At 33.6% G+C, this 20,851-nt stretch overlaps 2 protein-coding genes across 2 annotated transcripts in view; one reads left to right on the plus strand and one right to left on the minus strand.

Annotated features, from left to right (window-relative positions):
- The first annotated feature begins 202 nt into the window (after nucleotides 1–202).
- LOC142339086 (B9 domain-containing protein 1-like) lies at nucleotides 203–20,481 on the plus strand. The gene is made up of 8 exons (XM_075388804.1): nucleotides 203–276; nucleotides 3,471–3,539; nucleotides 9,474–9,585; nucleotides 10,208–10,304; nucleotides 10,562–10,624; nucleotides 10,977–11,044; nucleotides 17,219–17,355; nucleotides 20,190–20,481. The coding sequence occupies exons 1-8, from the start codon at nucleotides 220–222 to the stop codon at nucleotides 20,229–20,231; spliced, it is 645 nt and encodes a 214-aa protein (XP_075244919.1). The 5' UTR covers nucleotides 203–219; the 3' UTR covers nucleotides 20,232–20,481.
- Nucleotides 20,471–20,851, minus strand: part of LOC142339083 (uncharacterized) — a 36,927-nt gene continuing 36,546 nt past the window's right edge. The window contains exon 13 of the mRNA XM_075388790.1: nucleotides 20,471–20,676. Coding sequence (XP_075244905.1) covers nucleotides 20,651–20,676 — 26 coding nt within the window. The 3' untranslated portion in view covers nucleotides 20,471–20,650. The remainder of the gene's footprint in view (nucleotides 20,677–20,851) is intronic.

Genomic DNA, 20,851 nt, shown 5'->3' on the forward strand with positions numbered 1-20,851 from the left:
TTAGTGGGCGTATATAGTACGGGGGCGAACATAACAGATTCTAGACAATTGTGAAACAGATGGGTTTTTTTCGGAACCAACGTCACAAATAATGTTCATACAGTCCATGTCATTTTCTGTTTATCATCTCTTATGCAGAAAAACGTTTATTTCGTGATTTTAATTAATAAAAACATTGACACCTGTTGACGTGTAGTAGTTTAAATTTGCAGATGAGTAATGGCCCAACAATCTGTGTTCTTGGTGATGGTGAATGGGCAAATCGAAAGTGGCGTGGTAAGCCTCATTTCTTCTTTTATTAAATAATAAAGAATAATTTTTAAAAAATAGCAGGATCGATCGGGAATTGAATTGGAGTTGAAAACTGGCCTCGACAATTTCTAACAGAAATAGTTGATGAACTATCTGTATATCCCATTCAAAAAGCTTAAGAACCCTCTAATGATAATGTTTGTAGCGATTACAAGAGCTAGTTGCATAGCTTATGCGACCGTGTAGCTCGTTAGAATATTTTTCCGCTAGTATTTTCTCACCACTATTCTTATTGCAACAGAGGCTAGACAAGAATGGCGGAAAAAATAGTCTAATACGAATGCGAGGTTCACCACTGTTTCAGATTTTTGCAGTTTTTGTCGGGCGATAACAAGTTTTTTCATCGATAAACAAACTTTTCAACTGTTGTTTTCGCAACGAGGGTTGATTAAAGCGTCTTCGATTCCTCTTTGCTCACTGATATTGCGAGACGAGAAACAGGAGACATTAAAGAATATTTTTGAGTGGAGCTGATAGAAGCATGTCTTTATATATTAAAAAATGTTGAATAATTGACTAGAAACCAAGAACGTAAACGGCTAGACTAAAGAGTTTTCTCTAAAGAAGCCTATCATCGTAAAAAATAAAGTTCAATCAAAATTTCTACAACAATAGTTTCCTTTACACTCCTGATAAAAGGGGAAAATTATTTGAATGGGTGTCAGAAAAATTATCCTAAACTTTGAATTGCTTCAAAGATTCTGTAGTATCGATTCAGTTTTTAAATCATTTTCTAAATGAAAACGAACGAATTGTTGCGCAAAACAAAATAGTCTCATCTTATTATCTAAACGTTTCATCGAGCGTGAACCTTATAGATAAACTCGTGTTGTCTCTAAATGTATCCATAGTAGTACTACATAATATACTTGCTATTTAAAAGTAGTTTATAATATATTTGCTATTTTTTGAACAAATTAATCAATGATGATTAGAGTTTTTCCGCGCCGAAATGCCAATCAATAAATTGCAGTTATGTAGAGCTTATTCCGCTCAGTGTTACTGAAGCATGTTGTTCGGATTACTAGAAAGCCCATCAAGAGTGCAGCATAGAATAAAAGTGTTAAAAATTTCATCTTCAACGAAGACTTATAGAGGTTGAAAATTTTTGTAAATCTTTGATTTTTCACAGTGATTTTGTTTCTCATTTATGATATTTTGTCAACAATTTCTAACTGAAATGGTTGATAAACTATCTATATCCCTTTCAAAAAGCATAACAACCCTGTAATGATAATATTTCTAATCAACTCTCATCGCGATTACGAGAGCTAGTTTACGCGGCCGTGTAGCTTATTAGAATACTTTTCCGCCTGTTTTTTTCTCACCACTATTCTTATCACAACATGGGTTAGACAAGAATGGTGAAAAAATAGTCTAATACGAATGCGAGGTTCACCACTGTTTCAGATTTTTGCAGTTTTTGTCGGGCGATAACAAGATATTTAATCGATAAACAAACCTTTCAACTGTTGTTTTCGCAACGAGGGTTGATTAAGGCTCCTTCGATTTCCCTCTGCTCACTGATATTGCGAGACGACAAACAGGAGACATTAAAGAATGTTTTTGAGTGGAGCTAATAGAAGCATGTCTTTATATATTAAAAAAGGTTGGATAACTAACGAGAAACCAAGAACTTAAACGGCTAGACTAAAGAGTTTTCTCTAAGGAAACTTATCATCGTAAAAAGTAAATTTCAATCAGATATTTCTACAACAATGATTTCCTTTACAGTCCTGATGAAAGAGGATTCAAAAAAATTATCTTAAACTTTGAATTGCTTCAATGATTCTTTAGTATCGATGCAGTTTTTAAATCGTTTTCTGAATGAAAACGAACGAATTGTTACGCAAAACAAAATTGTCTTCTCTAACTATCTAAACACTTCATCGAGCGTGAACCTTATAGAAAAGCTCTTGTTGTCTCTAAATGTATCCATAGTAGTAGTACATAATATACTTGCTATTTAATAGTGGTACATAATGTACTTGCTATTTTTTGCACAAATTAGTCAATGATGATTTTTTTCCCGCGCCGAAATGCCAGTCAATAAATTGCAGTTGTAGAGCTTATTCCGCTCAGTGTTACTGAAGCATGTTGTTCGGATTACTAGAAAGCCCATCAAGAGTGCAGCATTGAATATAAGTGTTAAAAATTTCATCTTTAACGAAGACTTATAGAGGTTGAAAATTTTTGTAAATCTTTGACTTTTCTCAGTGATTTTGTTTCTCATATATGGCATTTTTTTGAGTTTTTGTTTATTTCGGCTCAATTAGGTTACTATTTTCAACTTGTCAGTGTTTTTGTAATCAATGCGCTTTGGTTTTGAATGAAATAGATCTCGATTTGCCTAAAGATTTTTCGGTTTTTGAGAACAATTTCTTCGCGTGCTCCCATGTTTTGTTTTTTCCTTTTTTTCTCATTAGTTTATGACAAAATATAGTAATTAAAATACATTTTTTTAATTGTTTCTAGATATTGTTGTTTGAAATGGTCTGTGGGCAACTGAGGATATTTTTTTTACTTCGACAACGTTTTCATTAAAATTCAGTGAATTTTGGTCCTTTTTTTGTTATTTTTGTCGCAATGTTACTGAGTCTCATGCCTGGCAATGTCTCATTAATTTTCTAATAAGCTCTAAATGAACCTGTAAGATGTTCTCAATAAACACTTAACGCTATTTTTTTTAACGATTTTTTAGGTTTTTGACGATAATTGTTGTTTTCCGTAGTTCTATCAAAGTATGAGTAGTGAAAAGTCTCATTGGTTGCTATAGTGCGATAAATGATCTTTGTTGGCGATTTAAGTTCATAGCTGATAGTTTCATGACTGACACTAATTTTTTCAAAAATGTAATTCAATTTTTTTTTGTTTTAATCTTCAAAAATGTAAATTTAAAGTTATAACCACAACAAGAACGTTTAGTCCTGACCGTTTTTCTGCATACTGTAGGTCTAGCTCATTAATTTCTTAGATTCTCTACGGTTTCCAGTTTTTTGGACATGGACATTTGTTCCAATTTGTACCCTATTTTACTGACTGAAAAGCGATATTTTTGAATAATTTTTTAATTTTTAATTATTTCGCCTTATTTTTGAATCCCTATTCTGGCGTAAAAATTGTTTGTTCCTCTGAAAAAGATTACTTGTCTATTTCAGTTCCCAGAGTTCAACGATCTCTACTTGAAGTATTCATTTGTTCATGGATCTGACTGGATCATCACATCAGTAAGTTCTCTATTTGTACTAGAGTTTTCAACTGTGTATACACTGAGTCACTTTGTTCTAAAATCTGAAGAAGTGTGAAGGATTGACTTATGAGAATTATTTCATTCCGAAAACAGATATTCTATCCATAGTACCCAGACATAGATTTACATATGACTGATCATTCTATAAAACAATTAAAACTTCTGTCACCGCGATTGGTTTCATTTGTGGGAACTGTTTCCTTTTCGGCTCCTGTAGATCATGGCCCTCGATAATTCATGATGTAAACTTTTTTGTTCCAACCCAGAAAAGGGGGAACATATGCTAAACTGGGTTTATTTGTTGAGTCAATATTTTAGATGACAAATAAGCTTTTTTTAAAACCTTTTTTGCAGTTTTGTCGACTGTAATGACCATAAATCTGCTGGCACCATCTTTTTAAACCAAAGAAAAGGCCATTTTTAAGTGCCACTTCAAGTGCCACTCAATTGTTGTTGTGATAATATATTTTTTCAGATACATTTTTGTCAAATTTTACGCAATATTTTAAGAAAATTTTAACAAATAAACTATTGTATTTGTCTGTCGAAACATTCTATATTCGTTTGCTGGCAACAAAAATTAACTAATAAAGGGCAAAAATAAAAAACTCTACCAATTTCTGCAAGAGAACGGTGCCGCAGCCTTTCAAAACTCAAGTTATGAAAACAAAAAATATGTTCAGTATCAAATGATGTAAAGTTTTTACCTGTTAGATTGTTAAATTTTGTTACAATTTACAAAAGAAACAAAGACAACAGCAAAAATGGGAAATTATGCACAAAAATCAGAAATTTGTGTATAAAAACTTTAAGTACCAAAAGCAAGAAAACCTTCTGTTAAAACAATCGGCCACAAAATTAGTTTGTATTCTACCCGGAGGAAAGGTTGACCAGTACTTACTGAGAATAAGCAAAATGTTGACTAAAATAATATAAAAAATTAACAAGTTCAAAAAATCACAGAAATTTTTGTAAAATAAATACATTCAATAACATAAGAGACATTAGGTAACAACCGAATGGATAGAAAAGGTTCACTTGCACCTCTTGAGAAAGAAATTGAGAACTTTTAGTGGTTAAGCTTAAAAATCAGACTGCCAAAAGAATAACAATTGAAGGCAAAAGACAAGAATTCAGTTAAATTTTACTAAAACTCTTCCTCAAAACCATAAAAACCCTTTGGTTCTCTGAAAACAAACTGTTTCTACTTTCGACCGCAAATTTACTTAAATTGGAGCTGTCATTAACGGAGTCGTGAATAAAAAACATTGTCAGTAATTAACATTAAAAAAACAAAAGCACAAAATTTTGAAAAAAGGCAGCATCAAAAAAAAACTAAAAAGTCTCTGATTCTAAGATTCCCTGATATTGTGGAACCTCTCCCTGATTTTGTCGTGCGCCCAGCAAACCGACCAAGTGTTCCAAGTGTTTGCGAATTAGACCAATTGTTGCGCGAACTTCTTCAAATATTAAAAAAAAAGAACGATGCATTTTGTATAATTATCGAGTTAAATCCGCAAAAAACGGCAAATTTTTAATTCCAGACGACTTTCATACGGCGCCTTATTGAAACTGGCGCTCTTTTTGAGTTTAGGGAGTCTGTTTTAAGGTTTCTAGGTCGCTAAGTCTTGCAAACTTTAACAAAGTGGACCAAAAATGCATATTTTTTTGCCATTTTTGATGAATTTGATCAAAAATTTTAGCCAAAATAAACTTCAATCAAACAATTCAGCAACGCTCTTCTATCTCTAACGGTAACAAAAATACTCTGCCGTTAAAAATGTTAACTTATTTTGAATTATATTGGCGAAATTGTGCCAAATTTTAGCAAAAATTACTGAAAATGTGAACAAAAGCAGTCGAATGTTCAAATTTTAAACCTCGATAACTCCCTGTAAAAAAACGAAAATCGAAAAAATTTTTTACTCCGTTTTCTACGCTGGACGGGCTTTTCAATGATACCACTCACAATTCTCTACGATGAATATATCGATCGGCCAAAATTGACTGCACAAAAAAAACCAGTTGAGTATATAGTTCCTCCCCCCCCCCCCCCCCCCCCACTAAAGTTGGGGTCGGAACAAAAATGACTTTTTTAGAAAACCTTTCTGTCCTTCTTTTTTTTACAGGCTCTTGCATTTAGCGTTGAATACTTAATTTGGAAGTCTTGTATAATAGTCTCTGTGGATTTTAATTGTTTTATGTGAAATTTTACGAATTTCTGATGCCACTTTGAAAGTTATGCGTTGGTTTTCAGGATGTTCCGCTAAAGATTGCTATTTTAGCCAAGTAACTACCACTATCCTTTTAGACCTCATGTACAACTGAAAAAAATATATTTGATTTCCATGATCAATTGGATATAGGACTCCAAGTTATTCGGTTGTTTTGCGCTATCGTTGTTTAAAATTCAGCTATTATTGAATAATTTTTGTTTGCTTTGGCAGATTTTGTACTGTGTTTTATCATCAAAAATCAATTGATGCTTTCTACCCTACCTATCGATATTATTGAAGGCGAAAGCACGTGGGTGTCATTTCAACATAATGTGGTTTACAATTCTCTTCTTAAAAAAGTGTTTCCATTATTTACTGCAAATTTTGCTGCACTCTAAGTTGAAATTATAATGGATTGCAAATCGAAACCTGACCTCGTTTTTTTCTAGCTTATGTACTTTCCCATGTGAAATCACTTCATTAGTTTGCGTATAATTTTTGTAAAACTTTTCACCTCTTTTCTATCGTTATATCAGTAAAGCAATCACTTAGTAAAGCAATCTCTGTCCTACTCGGGTCTTATTAATGGAAGTAACACATAGGTTTGAGTTTAATATGTAATGTTTTTATTTTTCCGAAATACGTTTTATGTTTTGTGTTCCAATCCACTTTAGTGAGGAGAGGAACTATATACTCAAATGTTTTTTTTTGTTCAGTCAATTTTGGCCGATCGATATAATCATCCTAGAGAGTTGTGAGTGGTATCATTAGAAAGCCCGTCCAGCGTAGAATTTTGAATTAGAGAGACTTTTTAAAATTAATTTTTTACAGGGAGTTATCGAGATTTTATTTTTTGTGAACAGTCGGCCGAATTACGATGCTTTTGTTTAAACTTTCCGTGATTTTGGTCCCAATTTTTGCCAATTTTGCTATGTTAGCGGTAGTAATATTGGTTTTATCTTTAAAGATATAGAAGGATTGCTGAATTGTTCCATCCCAGTTTTCTTGGGTTTTTTTGTTTTGTTGTACAACATTATAACTGATATGGATAGCTTCCCCATGACGTTGATTTGAACCTATTTAGAGATTTTAGTTCAAAGCTAATTGTTTTAATAATTTTCAATTGAACTTTTTAAAAAATAGTTTTTCAACAGTCTGCTTTTTGCTCTCATTTTTGTCATCAACCAACTCAACAACAGAAATAACAAGTCTTCGACTATTTAATTTCACAAGAAATGCTGTTCGAAGCTGTTCATATTTTGGGTTCCTTTGTTTTTTCTACGTAGTCTTTTCGTATAGGGAAGACCCGTTTATGTTCAGATGAAAAAGCAAGTGATGATTTACAGTTCTTGCAGTAAATATATAATAATTATAGTGCCTTTAATACTGGTTTCGTAAAATTGTTCGTGAAGTTATGGCTTCTGCCTATGTTTGTTGTTATTTTTTAGTCTTGTCATTTAGTCTTATTGTAACAGATAGAATTGGCGTCCTGAGGTGTTGCAAATTAATGCATCTCCTTTTGTTGAGATTATTGAACTTCGCCATTTTCGTAAATCATTTTTGGTCGATGTGCAGCCTAATCTCTACAACGACAGGCCACAACCCGTTTCTAGTGAGCTATTATTTGATTTTTTTTAAAAACGGTTTTGGTTTCAACCATTTCTTTCTCAGTTTTTACTACGAGAATTCATAAAAGTTTTATGATTTTTTATATAATTGTACGTTTTATAGGATTGTTATTTTCATTTTAATTTATAAGATTACTTGTTATTTTCCTTTTAATTTATAAGATTACTTGTTGGTTTTGCAAAATTGCGCAGCTGAACATTTTAAATACTCATAGTGACAAACTTATGGTTTTAATGGCCTGTTTCACTGCCACTTTCGCTCAAAATTTAATTGAACTTATGTTTGCCGTATTTTCCTTCTTTTTTGTATTGGTATGACGTACACTTGTTAAAGACAGGTCTCACTTGGTTCCTATAAATGAATTTGTCTTGTATTGTATTTTGAACTGTATTATGGAATTGTATTTTTGAACTTCGCACCTTTTTACCTTTTTATCGACCTGTTACCCAGTTGCCTTGAGGACAGGTCCCTTTTTTACATTAATGAAGACGATCGTTTTCATAGTAAGTTGAAAATGTTTTTTCTCCTAAATACCACGTCTAGTTTATACAAATTTTTAGAGTATTTAAAAAAAGGAATTAAAAACGCTTCAAAGATTACTTGGGTGAAAACTGACGACGTATTTTAGTTATTGCTTTCTCTTAACTATAACTTTGTCAACCAAAATGTTTTACTGTAAATATGTTTGGGTTTTGATAAAATTAGATTTGTGATTTCATTTTTTTTACAAGATAAAATGTATCAAAATATCTTCATATGCATTATGAAAGACTTTGCTTAAAAATAGAACGTTGGTGTGATGTAAAGAATTAGAAGGAATCTCACAGTCGACTTGTTTCCAATCCGCCTCAGTTTGATCCTAGAAAAGTAACCAAACAACATCTGAGGTTAGTTTTTTTTCCAATTTGGTTTTATTATTGCACATTAGCCCAATTTTTAATGTTTTTCAGTCTTTTTTGTTATGATTTTTTGGTTAAAATATAGTTGTTTCACTATTTTAAAAGATTGACACCTTTGTTGCCACTTTTGAATTTTTTAGCAAAGTCGTTTTTGTTGGAGCACATCAGATTTCTAAATAATCAATCATGCTCTCTTTTTTCGATATTTGTGTACAATTGCACCTTTTATTGACCTGTCCTCAATGATTTACAGCAAAGGCCTCAGGTCTTGATCGATTAATAAAATATCCTCTCTACTAATTCACATGCTGTGATAAAAGATTGGTTTCATTCTGGTGTTGTTTTCATGTGCCTTTCAAGTTTTTGTTCAATGTTTTCAATTTGGTTCAATTTATTTGCATCATTGTACTTAATTGAAAGTTCATTTGGCTGACGATATGAAAATCGTGTTGTGATCTACAGTTTATATGGTTAGATTTTGTAGGTGTACGTTCATATTTAATGCAATCTTTATATACAAATTATCTGTTTTCATTTTCAAATTAAGTTCAAGCGAATGGGATTCGTTCGAATGATATCTGATTTTTTGCAATTCGATCATTTTAGTGGCTCTTTTGCCACCACTAACTCATGTTATTCTGTGTCAATTTTGAAAGCATCTTCACATCGCATGTTGTAATGTGGAGGCGCTGAATCGTGGATGTCTAAAACTAACTTTGGCGCACTTATGTTGGGAAAGGTTTTGAAATATGCATTTTTTTCTCACCTCAATGGATTTAAATTACCGTTTCAATGGCACTCTCATGATAACGAATTTTTCTGAGAATGAGTACTAAATTTTTTGCTGTTTTATGCTTTCACACAATTGAATTTTCTTTAAATTCCATGGAGTCGACTTCGAACTTGGAAGAAATTTTAGAAAAAAATTCTGGACCTCTTTCAAAGAAGCCTGCATTAATTTGATGTTTAACGTGTTCTGAAGTTATTAGTTCGAGAAGGATTTAGAAAAATTTTCTAGTTTTGCTATCGATGAAATCTAAGGGTTGGTTCTCATCAGTTTTTCAAGCAGGCCCATTTTTATTGTTTTTGTCAAAACATCTCAATTTCATGAACTTTTAGCATTATTTGTTAGGTTTTTCAATCTCGCCAAAAATATACACGTTTTAGGGTTTAGAAGATGGAATTTCACAAGTGTCACGTAAGAGTATAGACGACCGGGGGTTGTTCACGTGGAATTTCCCCATTGAGGCTACTTTCAAGAGCTCAAACCCACATGGATGTATGATTTACTGCTGCTTGTTTGTCATATTTTGATTATCTTAAATAACTATTGATCGACAGTTAAACTTAACTATATCGATAAAAACTTGCTAGCTCTTAAAGTCCTGCGTATTCCTAAAAATAAAAGTAGCAGATTTTAAATCAAATTTGGTAGCTATCAAATGGCTGACAAAGACCCTGGCAACTTTAAACAGTGCGAATGGTACAAGGTGCAAATTTTAATATTATTATTAATAAAGTGCAAATATTATTAAAGTTTTAATATGTTTTTAGTCTAATAAACTAATAAGTGCATCAAACTTAACGTGTTACAATCATGACTCTTTTCTCTATTTTATATGCTAATGAGAAAAGTTATTGGTCCTCCCGGGTTGGGCTCCCAGTGAATCCCATCGATAGATCATAGAAATTTCATAAAAAGTCCGTCGATGGGTCATCGATGGTTCATTACCACTTTTTCTCTGATCATAGAAAATCCCTCGATGGGAAAAATCTTGATTTTCACTGGATCATAGCAAATCCATCGATGGGATTTTACTGGGTCATAGAAAATCCATCCATAGCTCTTCATTCTCAATGAGTTCTTTTGAGAATGTTTAAAAGATTAATTATTACTTTAGGGCCTCAACTGGTTGTGAGTTGCTATGGTACAGATGTGTTTGGGAATGAAGTGGTCAGAGGATACACTTCATGTCACATTCCCATCACAGCTGGAAGGTCAGCTCATGTTCAAAAATCCTACCTTAAGTTCTTTTTATTCGCCAGCGTTTTTACTTCGTGAAATCTTAGATATCATTTTTGATTGCTTCGAAATTTAGATATTGGTTCGGGTCTCTGATAATGTTCTTTGAAGATTGATTTAGATCTATTGATGTTATTTGATCAATTTTTTTCCAAGTACTGGTCTGTACGTTTTTGCACGTTCGAGTTGTCTTGAGGAGAATCACGAAAAGAATTCCACTTATTTTGTTTAGACACAGAAGGAAGTTGGGAATGTTTGTGCCTCAGTCATCGTCATCTCTACAGAAGTTTATTGGGTAAAATATCTTCTTAAATATGTAGTTTCCTTTATAAGTTTTACCGTTCAAATATTTCCCTCAGATGCGAAAGTTTCCCTCAGATGTGAAAGTTTCCCTCTGCTTTTGAAATTTTCCATATATGGTCAGTTATATGGTACAGATCTAAGAATGATATTCATCAACTAATAAAATCTTCAGAGCTGAATGCTTCTGTATATCTTGGGATGTATTTGTTTGTGCTTGTTTTATAATTTAGTGATCGCTAAAATTAATGGAGGAATAAAGCTAAAAATGGATTTTTAACATGTAAAATTATGCGTATAATTTTCAGTCAGGCTTGTAGGCTATGATGCGTTTGTTTGTTTTTTAGGTGGTTCTTAGGGAGCAGACCAGAGTTCATTGATCCCAAAGTAGTCGCACATTCAGAAGGCCGAGAAGGTCAGTCAATCACTGTTTTGTCTTTATTCTCCAGGCTTCGTGAAAGGCTTCGGAGAAAGCGATGACCAAACAACTTATTGTTTCTGATCGACGCGTCGTTTTTTTTCTAAAAAAATTTGCATGCAACTAAAATTGTTGCATTCAACAACGAATCTAGATTACGGTGCTGTTGGGTTCTTTTTTACAAATCAAACATGTATTGGGGCGCGGTATTCTGACGACGACTCGAAGAAGAGTGTTCGACGAGTTTGTACGAATCGAAGAGGAATTAAAGTCTTTTACCACGCGAAGTGGAGTATTGGAGGAGTGTCTTTGTATTTTGTTTTAATCAATAATTTTGTTGGACTGAATTTGAAACATGGAGTAAAACGCGTGCTAAAATTGTAGGGGTCTGACTGCCGAAGAAAATTGAAGAGTGGTACTAAGAGAGAGCAATTACTTTGTTCATACTGCTATTTTTCGCGAAAAGGTGAAGAGAAAAAAATCTCTGAGGTGTGAAATTTTTATTTTTCCTTAAAATGTTTTAGTGGACTAGAGTAATAAATTTAAGTTTTTTTGATTGCCTATCAAATTTTTTCTTGCATTTATTGGGAAATTAAAAGACAGCTATCGCTCGCAGACATTTGGAGTAACCAGATGATTACAGTTTTAGCAGTATCCATCAATTTTTGTTTATGTCTCCCGGTTTTCTTCATTTTGTTTAAGAATTAGGGAATTTTCTGAGCCTATTATGACCTGCCTCTTCTTGCCGGATGATTCTTTCGCATTTTGCTTGAAAGAAGGGGAACGAGTTTTTCTATTTTATTTTCTGGTTTAAATTAGTTTTTCTTATTTTTAATAGCCGCCGTCAGCCTCTCAACGACCATGATTTAGGAGCTCTCCTTTTTTACAATTCAAAGAATTTGAATTATATTGGGGCGCTGTCTTTTTTAAGACTCGAAGAGGCTTTATGGTTTTCTGTTAAAACTCGAAGAGGCTTTATGATTTTCTTTCTTAATATAAGTGAGTGAGCAGGAAAACCGTAAGTTCAGGGAGTGAATAAAATTTGTTGTTCCAGTGAACAAATTCGATAATTTGTTAAAATTGTTCTTAATTTGGTAGTTTTTTTGCTTTATTTCAAAATTAGAAATGTTTTTGTGCTTATTTTGGCTTCTCCGAAATTGGGTTACAAATGAAGTTGTTTTCATTACTTGTAATAATGGTTTCCCTTAGTATTTGTACTTGTACAAATTCAAGATCTAACTTAATTTTTGTTTTTTTTTTGGTTTAAATTACTTCTTAGTTAATTTTTCTTTTCCATTTCAATTAAGACAGTTTTTTCTCTCCTTTGATGCTCACTGCCACCAGAGACTAGCAATTCGACAGGCTGCTTTTTGGAGAAGACTGCTTTTTTTGGAGAAAACTTGAAGTTCAAAGAGTTAATAAGGTTTGTAAAAGCTCTCTCAGTGAACAAATTCGAAGAGCGGAGAAAAGAGAGAGTGGTTCTTTTGTTAATGCCTTGTTTTGAAACAAAGCGAGGAATGAAGGTGTAAAAAAATCTTCGCTAAGCGAACAATTTCTTTGTTCTCATGCGGCTTTTTCAAGCGTTTTTTTTTGTTTTTTTTTTCAACTTTCTGCGTTGTCTAAGAGGATTTTTATGACTAAAGTTATAGTTTTAAGGTTGTTTTTCAATAACGTTTCGAAGATTTTTGGTAGGTTTTCGATAGTTTATCGGACTTTACGCTAATTTGAAATAAAGGGCGTTTTACGCTAATTTGAATGTTTTTCAACGAATTCTCCATTTTTAAGGCTATTATAGCGATTTCTGATCTGTTATTGTATTGTATTACGTTTACTTGTCACTAAATGTAAGCTTAATGCTTGTAGGCAGTTTCTATTACAAATTAAATACGGGTTCTTTGTTACCAAAAAATTTATGTCTTTGAATTTTGACAAAAAATTGCGAAAATTGTTAATTTTTTCTAAATTTCCCAGTTTTTCGCTTTTTCACAGTTGGAGTTGTTTTTGTGCTTTTTTCGGCTTGGTCGAATTTGTGTGAGCAATTAAATTGTCTCGATTAGTTGAACTGTTGTTTTCCTTTTGTATTTGTAATTGTACAAATTGAAAAATTGATTGAGTTTTTGTTTTTTGTTTATTTTGTTTTTTTTTAATCAATTAAGATAGTTTTCTCTCTCTTTTGATGCTCACTAAGTTCTGAAACTAGAAATGCGACAGGTTGATTTTGTGGCAAAGGTATCTTCGATTTCTTTCGGTTGTTTTATGATCTGTTCACAGTTTTCATGATTTTTGAAGTCAATTTGATGTGAATATTTTGATCTCGCCGCAACAGAAAGTGGAGCAAAAGCGAGTGCTTTTGATGCGTGAATTTTTTTGCTCTTATTTTAAGGTAGAGTTAAAATCAATTAGGGTAGAGTGTTCGAACAAAAATTCGCTTTCTCGATAGTGGTTTTTTGTTCACATGCTTTTTTTCGATTTCTTATCTGACTGTTTATAAATGGTTTTACTAATACAATCATTCTTCATTATAGGTGTAGTTTTTTGTCACGACTTCTGCTATGTTTTTTTGGAAAAAAATACGCTTCAACCTTTTGATCAAGTTTTGTAATTGTTCACGCATTGAATCACGCAATGTTGTGAATGCTGTCAATCCAATCTGAAAGGTGCAAAGAGACAGGATAAACCGATACAGCCCGGTCATTAAGTCGTAGTGAATTAGGTTATCACAGTTCATTTGAGTGATTGCTAGCTGACATCAGTATGATGCTTAATAGAGGATTGGAGGCAACTTTTCTATCGCGAGGCAAAGTGTTGCGCTTAATTGCAAATCACCTTGTTTGCGGAGTGTTTCGAGTTGAGCATCGACAATCAGATGTTGATTGCCAAACTTGCGCTCAAAGAGTGCCCAAGCTTGCGTATAGATTGCTCCAGAATGCCCCATTCCCGATATAGCTGATTTCGCTTTGCCGGTCAACAGCGTCCTAAAATGGCTCATCTCTGAACTGGGTATTTTTGCGCCGATACATAGAAGCAGCAAACATGCACGACCATTCCGTGCATTCCAGAGGTTTGCTGTTGAAAGAAGCTGTATCATGGGCAGTTGACTGCGACTGCAGGTTTTGTGTTGACCGTAAATAAAACTGTGTTGCTCTCTGCTTGGTGATCTTGACTTGTGCATCCAGACGCAATCAAACGTGACCCTAGGGTATACGTTGTCCGTCTCAATTCTAGAATCGTTGAAGGCGTGTACCCTATCAGACTTATCTGATCAGTCCAGCCAGGACGACACCTCTTTGCTTCTTGCCTCCTCCAACTGAAGGGCATTGTCCTCCAACTCCGTATACTTGGACCAGCGCCATCGTCATCTGAGTCTGAGCCCTTTACCTCAAGGCCTTTTTTGGTACTCCAAGTTGAGTGTACTCTTGTCTTCGAATATTTGCATCTCCATCTTGAGCTCTTTCTCTTCAATTTGAACTCTATCTTCTTCATCCGCAGCTTGGACGAGAACTCCTTCTCCGAAGCGGCAAGTCTCTCCATTTTTCTAGTCTTCTTGTTTGAAGAGGTTTTCGACTCGTTGTCTTCATTTTCGTTTCCATTCTCAGCTGAAAGAGAGAGGTTTTTCTGGAGGCTGAGAAAGTTATGCGGTTGCGTCCGTTTTTTTGTTTCGGAGACTTGGTTGGCTTTTTTGGTCTAGCATTTTGGCTTGTCCGTTGATGTATGGTAACGAACTTGCGTTTATTACGTTGATGAATCTTCTTTGCCTTTTTTTATGGCGGCGAAATGATTCCAAATCGTGAATAATGTCGCCTCGTTTGTCAATGGGTTGCTCGATGCGATTATCGATCTCACGTATCTGTTAAAAGATTACTTTCAGTTTGCTGGGAAGGTCTTCGTTCTTTATAATGTTAAAGCCTTCTCGTGTTTTCACGCGAAGCTGCTGGTGACAGTCATTGATCCTCTATTCTAAGTGGCTGTGACTCTGTGACCGAGTCACCTTCTTTCGCAATTGAGGCAGCAGCCTGAATCGCCATTCGGAACGTGCTTTGATAAATATGACAGTGATTGCCGCTATACTGTAGATTACCATTGCATTGCCTGATACTCCATTAGTCCAAACAACTAATCGTTCAGCTTTGCTGTTAAACAATTTGCTTCGTTCAGAATACAAAATAATTCAAAAAGGAAAAAATCAATTTTATGCTTGAGTTTTTGTTAACTCAAGTTACGAAACGTCTAATATTAACAAATTGAAGCCCTATAAATTGGCTATAGCTGTGCAAAGCTTCAGCTTTCTAGTACAAAGATTCTAGAAAAAGTCACCTTTAATGTAACTACATCTAAACAATAATAACACCTTCTCGAACTTTAATGTTAGGAAGTCTCTCTTGGGTTCAATAACACCAATGTCGAGAAGCCAGTGAGAGAAACTGACTTTATGCTATGCACAAGTTTTTCCTACTTAGGAACTTTGTTCTTTTCAGCAAGTCAAAGTTAAACTGTGCAATCACTAAGATGATCCACAGAACCAGGACAATATAATTAGTAATTTACCGCTCAAGAATCGTGCTTCAATGTGCACTGTATGTCAGTTTGATAAGACAAAATTAACGAATTTCAACTGATTTTTGGTAATTTTTCACGCTCCTTTGATGCTGCTAGATGCGTGGTTTTACTTGTCAAATTTTCATCTCCGATTGGCTGTAGATAAAGATGTCGACAGAATATAAACAGTTTTCCATAACGTCACTTTTTCAGTGTAAAGTTGATGTCACATGGAATTTGTTAACCATATACAAGCTATGTCGAATATTCTGTATCAACATCAGGTTGATTCGCAAACCTATCGTAAAGAATCTGATGCAATCTCTCCAAGTTATTTTTTCGCTGATTTTGAGCTAGTTTGAGTTTGATTTTCAGTTTAAGTTCATATATGGTGATCACGTACTAATAAGAGTTACTAAATATAAATGTTGACAGAAGTGAACTAGTCAATTTGGCGTCACTAGAATGTAGCATTAAGTTTTGCTTCTCATGGTATTTTAACTTCACTGTTTAATTTGGCCTTCAATTGATTTTCTAGATGTGAAGTGGAGCTGCCACAGAGTTTATTGGCTATTTCCTAATATCGAGTTCCTATTCTAATTAATGGCTCTCCTAATATCCAGGCATGTGAGTTTGAAAAAATTTTGATTGTTTTTTAGGATTTGTATTGGGATGCAATTTTTAAACTATCGTTGCACTTTTACTGCTTGTATTTGCTTGTTGTCATTTATAAACCTGGTTGGCATTGAGTTTAAAGAGGAGTTGCAAAATTTTGCTTTTAAATTACTGAGCTCACTCTCAATGGCTTTTTAACATGAATGTTGAGTTTAAGCTCATTTAAAGTCAAAATAGGACTCTTGTATTATGAATGCTCTTCATATATAGAGTGGAGGCCAAAATATAATGAGCAATTTGAATTTTTTTCCGAAAAAAAAATTAATAAGTTTTCAGGCTTCTTGATATACGTATTAATGTCCAGTTTATGATGATGGTATTATAAGTTCAGTTTAAGCCTCTATTCGGAAAGATTCTTTCTCAAATTTTATTGTTTCGGCTTTTGCGAGCATTATGTTTTTACTTTGTATTCAGCGTTAACGGGATGGATATTTTCACAGTTCAAATTAACTTTAATGCTTGTCCGATATTTGGCTAGAATTTTTTTGTCTTTGTAGGTGTCTGTGTCTTTTTTTATTCAGTTGAACTCATTTGGCATCAGTTTACTACTAAATATCACATGAAAAATTCGCGGTAATGAGTTCCCCTTATCTTTTAAATAATTTTTAAAATCCTAATAGTGGTATATAAAAGCCTCCAATTGCTTTATTTGAAACCTCGTAGTAAACGTATTGCCTCCCTTCTGAAGCCCCCACCCAAAAAAATCCGAAGTAGGTTACAATTGAATTGATTTATTCGCCAGCAATTTGTCCGACACTAGTCAGTTATGTTTCAAAATTAGTAAATAAAAAAACTTAAATTGCCTTGAGTATGACCAGAAAGCGCCTGATTTTGCTTACCATTTCGCGCTCCATCTAATGAGAATCGATGGTTGTGCTATTATCAACATGCGTTGTTATGTGAGTTAGAAACTGATACTTGACGTATACTTATTCATTCGACCATTCCTTCATTTTACAGTGACTCGTGTGAGGTCACAAGGCTACATCAGTGTAAGTTTCAATGTGATCACGCGTGACATGAAGAAGTTGGGCTTTGACACTATACCCTCTGAGGTGTCCACACACTCTGCAGTAACAGCTTCCGCTATATCACAGGTATTTCAAGCTTATCGTTGCTGGTTTTGAATGCATATAATTACTTTGTTGCGATTGAGAAATGATCAAAATGCGTAGATTTTTTGCTTGATGACGGCAAAGTTGACTGGTAATTTAATAATGATGTTGTGTTTTTGCTTCCGTCACCAATGAGTTCATCAAACCGACATTTTTCTATAATGTCATTGTTTTGTAAGCATTGCTGTTGGTGTTGGTACTGAAAATCATATTTTTATAATTTTTTAAGGGTTACAGTTCGTTGAAACCCGTCATTCACCTTTATTGCAAATCAAATTTTAATTGTTTTGGGGGCGCTGTCTTTTATTACGAGTTAAGTATTGGAGGTGTGCCTTTCGTTAGACAATAATTGGATCTATTGTTTCGCCCCACCCCCTGGCCTAATGGGCGCATAACTTTTACGCCCCCAGGTGCACGTGCTATTTTTTACATAGTAATGTGCTTTATAAAAACACAATTAGCAAGTGGTGGTCATAAACAACATTGGGGGCAGATGGAAAGTTTTTGCTGTGAAAGTTTGATAACTGTAGAGGTAATACAAAAGTGGTTTTGAAAGCTTTTGAATATTTTGGTAATTAGAAATAAGTTTTTTTGCAGATTTTTAGGTTATTTTAGCCATCATTGGCCCACTTTTTTGTTTATTGTATTGAATAGATGTTGATTGTTTATATGAATTTTTATATTAGCAATGGGTTACAGTTTTGTTTTTATCACGCAGCCGTTTGCTGAAAAATTGGGCAAAACTTAGGAATAACTGTTTTGTCAATTACGCTCATTTTTCGCTAGAATGGAAAATTTCCTGAGCTTTTTTGATTACCTAAAGTGTTGTGAGTAGTTTAAAACTCTCAATTCTATGAGAGAATGCTTTTTTATTTTTTTGTGCTTTTATTATCAGAAGAAAAATGGATTTATCTAATGTTTTTAGTTTGAACCGGTTTTTTGAAATTTTTATCAAATATTATCTGAGTGCCCCAGTGATTCTGGAATTTTAATGGTTTAAGATTTGACAAATTTCTGACAAAACCATCTTGCTAATAGCCTGTAAGGGGATGTATCTTCTTATCAGATCTGATAAGACGTTTATCAGATCTTACGCGATGAAAATTCCTCTTATAAGATCTTACACGATAAAAATTCCCCTGCTAAGTTTAGCCATAGTGCCCAGTTATGACTCACAATAAAACTGCTGCCAAAACAGAATCAACAAGCATTTTTTTTGTATCATAATTGGTTAGCTGACCGATTATTTTTTACTTTCATAGGATCTTGACTACGTTATACGGTTATATTGAAATCATTAAATTTTGTCATATCAGATCTTACACGATAAAAATTCCGTCTTATCAGATCTTACACGATGAGAATTGCGTCTGTCTTATCAGATCTTACACGATAAAAGTTCTGATAAGAGGAATGTTTATCTTATAAGATGTCTTATCAGATCTTACACGATAAAAGTTCTGATTAGAGGATTGTTTATCTTATAAGATGTCTTATCAGATCTTACACGATAAAACTTCTGATAAGAGGAATGTTTATCTTATAAGATGTTTTATCAAATCTTACACGATAAAAATTCCTCCTAACAGAATTTTTATCGTGTAAGTTCTGATAAGAGGAATTTTTATCGTGTAAGATCTGAGCAGATCTTACACGATAAAAATTCTTAGTCAGCATCTTATCAGATCTTGCACGATAAAAATTCCAAAATCACTGGGGTATAGATTGCCTTTATTGAGCTATGCTAGTAAATAATAGTCAATTCTTTGATTAGAAGTTCTTGGCAAAACATTTCGTTGATGACATTAGGATGATTTTTGATGTCAAATTTTGAGTGGTGATTTTGATCACGCCGAAACAGGTAGTGGAGCTGAAAAGGCGTGTGGTTTTGAGGCGCGACAGTTTATTCTGATTTTGATTTTGGGCGAGAATGCGGTGTTTGAACATATTTTCATTTTCCCAATAGTCATTTTTAGGTTCACACGAGGAATTTTTACTTTTTTCGACTTTTTATGTTTTTTAATGGTTGTCAAAATCCATTACCAGTCGTTTAGTTTTCTGTTTGGTTATGGACAATAGTTTTCCATTTTAGTGTAAGTGTTCCCTGCTATTTACTTCATTTTAGAGAACTTTTAGAGTTACTAATGGTTAATTCTGAGAAATTCTGATATTTATAGAACTTTGACATAGAACTTTGATAAATTTCTATACACCTTTCACTATCTTCTTTGTTTTTTGACCAGGAACTTGCAAGATTTTTAAAAGCTGTTTAGCTGTTATGAAGTAAAATGGGAAAAATAATAGTAAAATCATTTCAATATAATGACCCCCCCCCCCCCCCAAAAAAAAAAAAAAAACGAATTTCCTAAAATACAAAATCAAAAGACTTTGCAAAAGAAATGTACAATATTTTTGCAAAAAATTAATCTGATAGATCCCTTCATGTTGCCCAAACTTCTAAATTGGTGTTAAGCAATCCTTTTCACTTTAAACTGATATCCAAGCTCATAGTATTTATTCAAGGTAACTTTTTATTTACCAATATGTTAAACGTATGAATAAGGGAGCAAAGATTGAGCTTGAGTTTTATAACAGAAAAGATCAATACATACTTGCTAGATATTCTGCTACCAAGTAGAAAGAAATATTGGTGGATCATAAAATACTAAAAACTGAATTTCATTTTTGATAGCTTGAACAATTCAAAGTTTTTAATTGAAAATGAAGTTTTTACTTATGAAAAGCGTCTTTTCTGAACAAATGACAGGTTGGTTTTTTAAATCTGAAAAATAAATTTCTTGATCTTTATATTTCAGATTCACGAAGTCAGCAAAAACGTGCATTCAGATCCTTTATAACTGAGTTTAACCTGTTCTCTTCAATTTATTTCAACGTTTAGGCAAACTCGACCTTCATTTTTGTACTTTCTTGATTCTTACCGCGGAATTGATCAATGTCTAATAATTCAAGTGATAGTTACAGCTGTGTCTGTTTATTGTTTGTGTATATCTGTTTGTTTGTAAATTTCCACTTGGTACATTGTAAATTGTGATATATATAAAAAATATGCAAACAAATTCAAAATTATTAAAATGGACATTGCTCTCAGGTGTTTTTGCCTCAGTTCCGCTTCATGACTGCTGGGTAGGAGTCAGTGGGTGTGAGCGTACTAACAGTCATTCTGTTCTCTCTAATTGTTTACAAACACAACAAAAATAAGTATAATGTCTTCTTGTCTGTCTATCTAGATAGCATGTTCACGCTCTCCATATTGCTGCTATGCTATTGGTAAGATTGGATCACCTGAAACACACGAAGGGTTTTAGTTTATTCAGATCATGCAAAGCTAAACTTAGTTGAAATCTTTTTTTTATGTAGAAAAGCAGCCCGGTGGATAGTATGCTATAATGCATCATGTGATTGCATGTGCTACAGAACGGGAGGGGGGCAGCAAAAACTGAAAGATGCTGAAGTTGCC

Source organism: Convolutriloba macropyga, chromosome 1 (genome assembly GCF_964194025.1).
Source record: "Convolutriloba macropyga chromosome 1, txConMacr16.3, whole genome shotgun sequence".
NCBI classification, from domain to species: Eukaryota; Metazoa; Xenacoelomorpha; order Acoela; family Convolutidae; genus Convolutriloba; species Convolutriloba macropyga.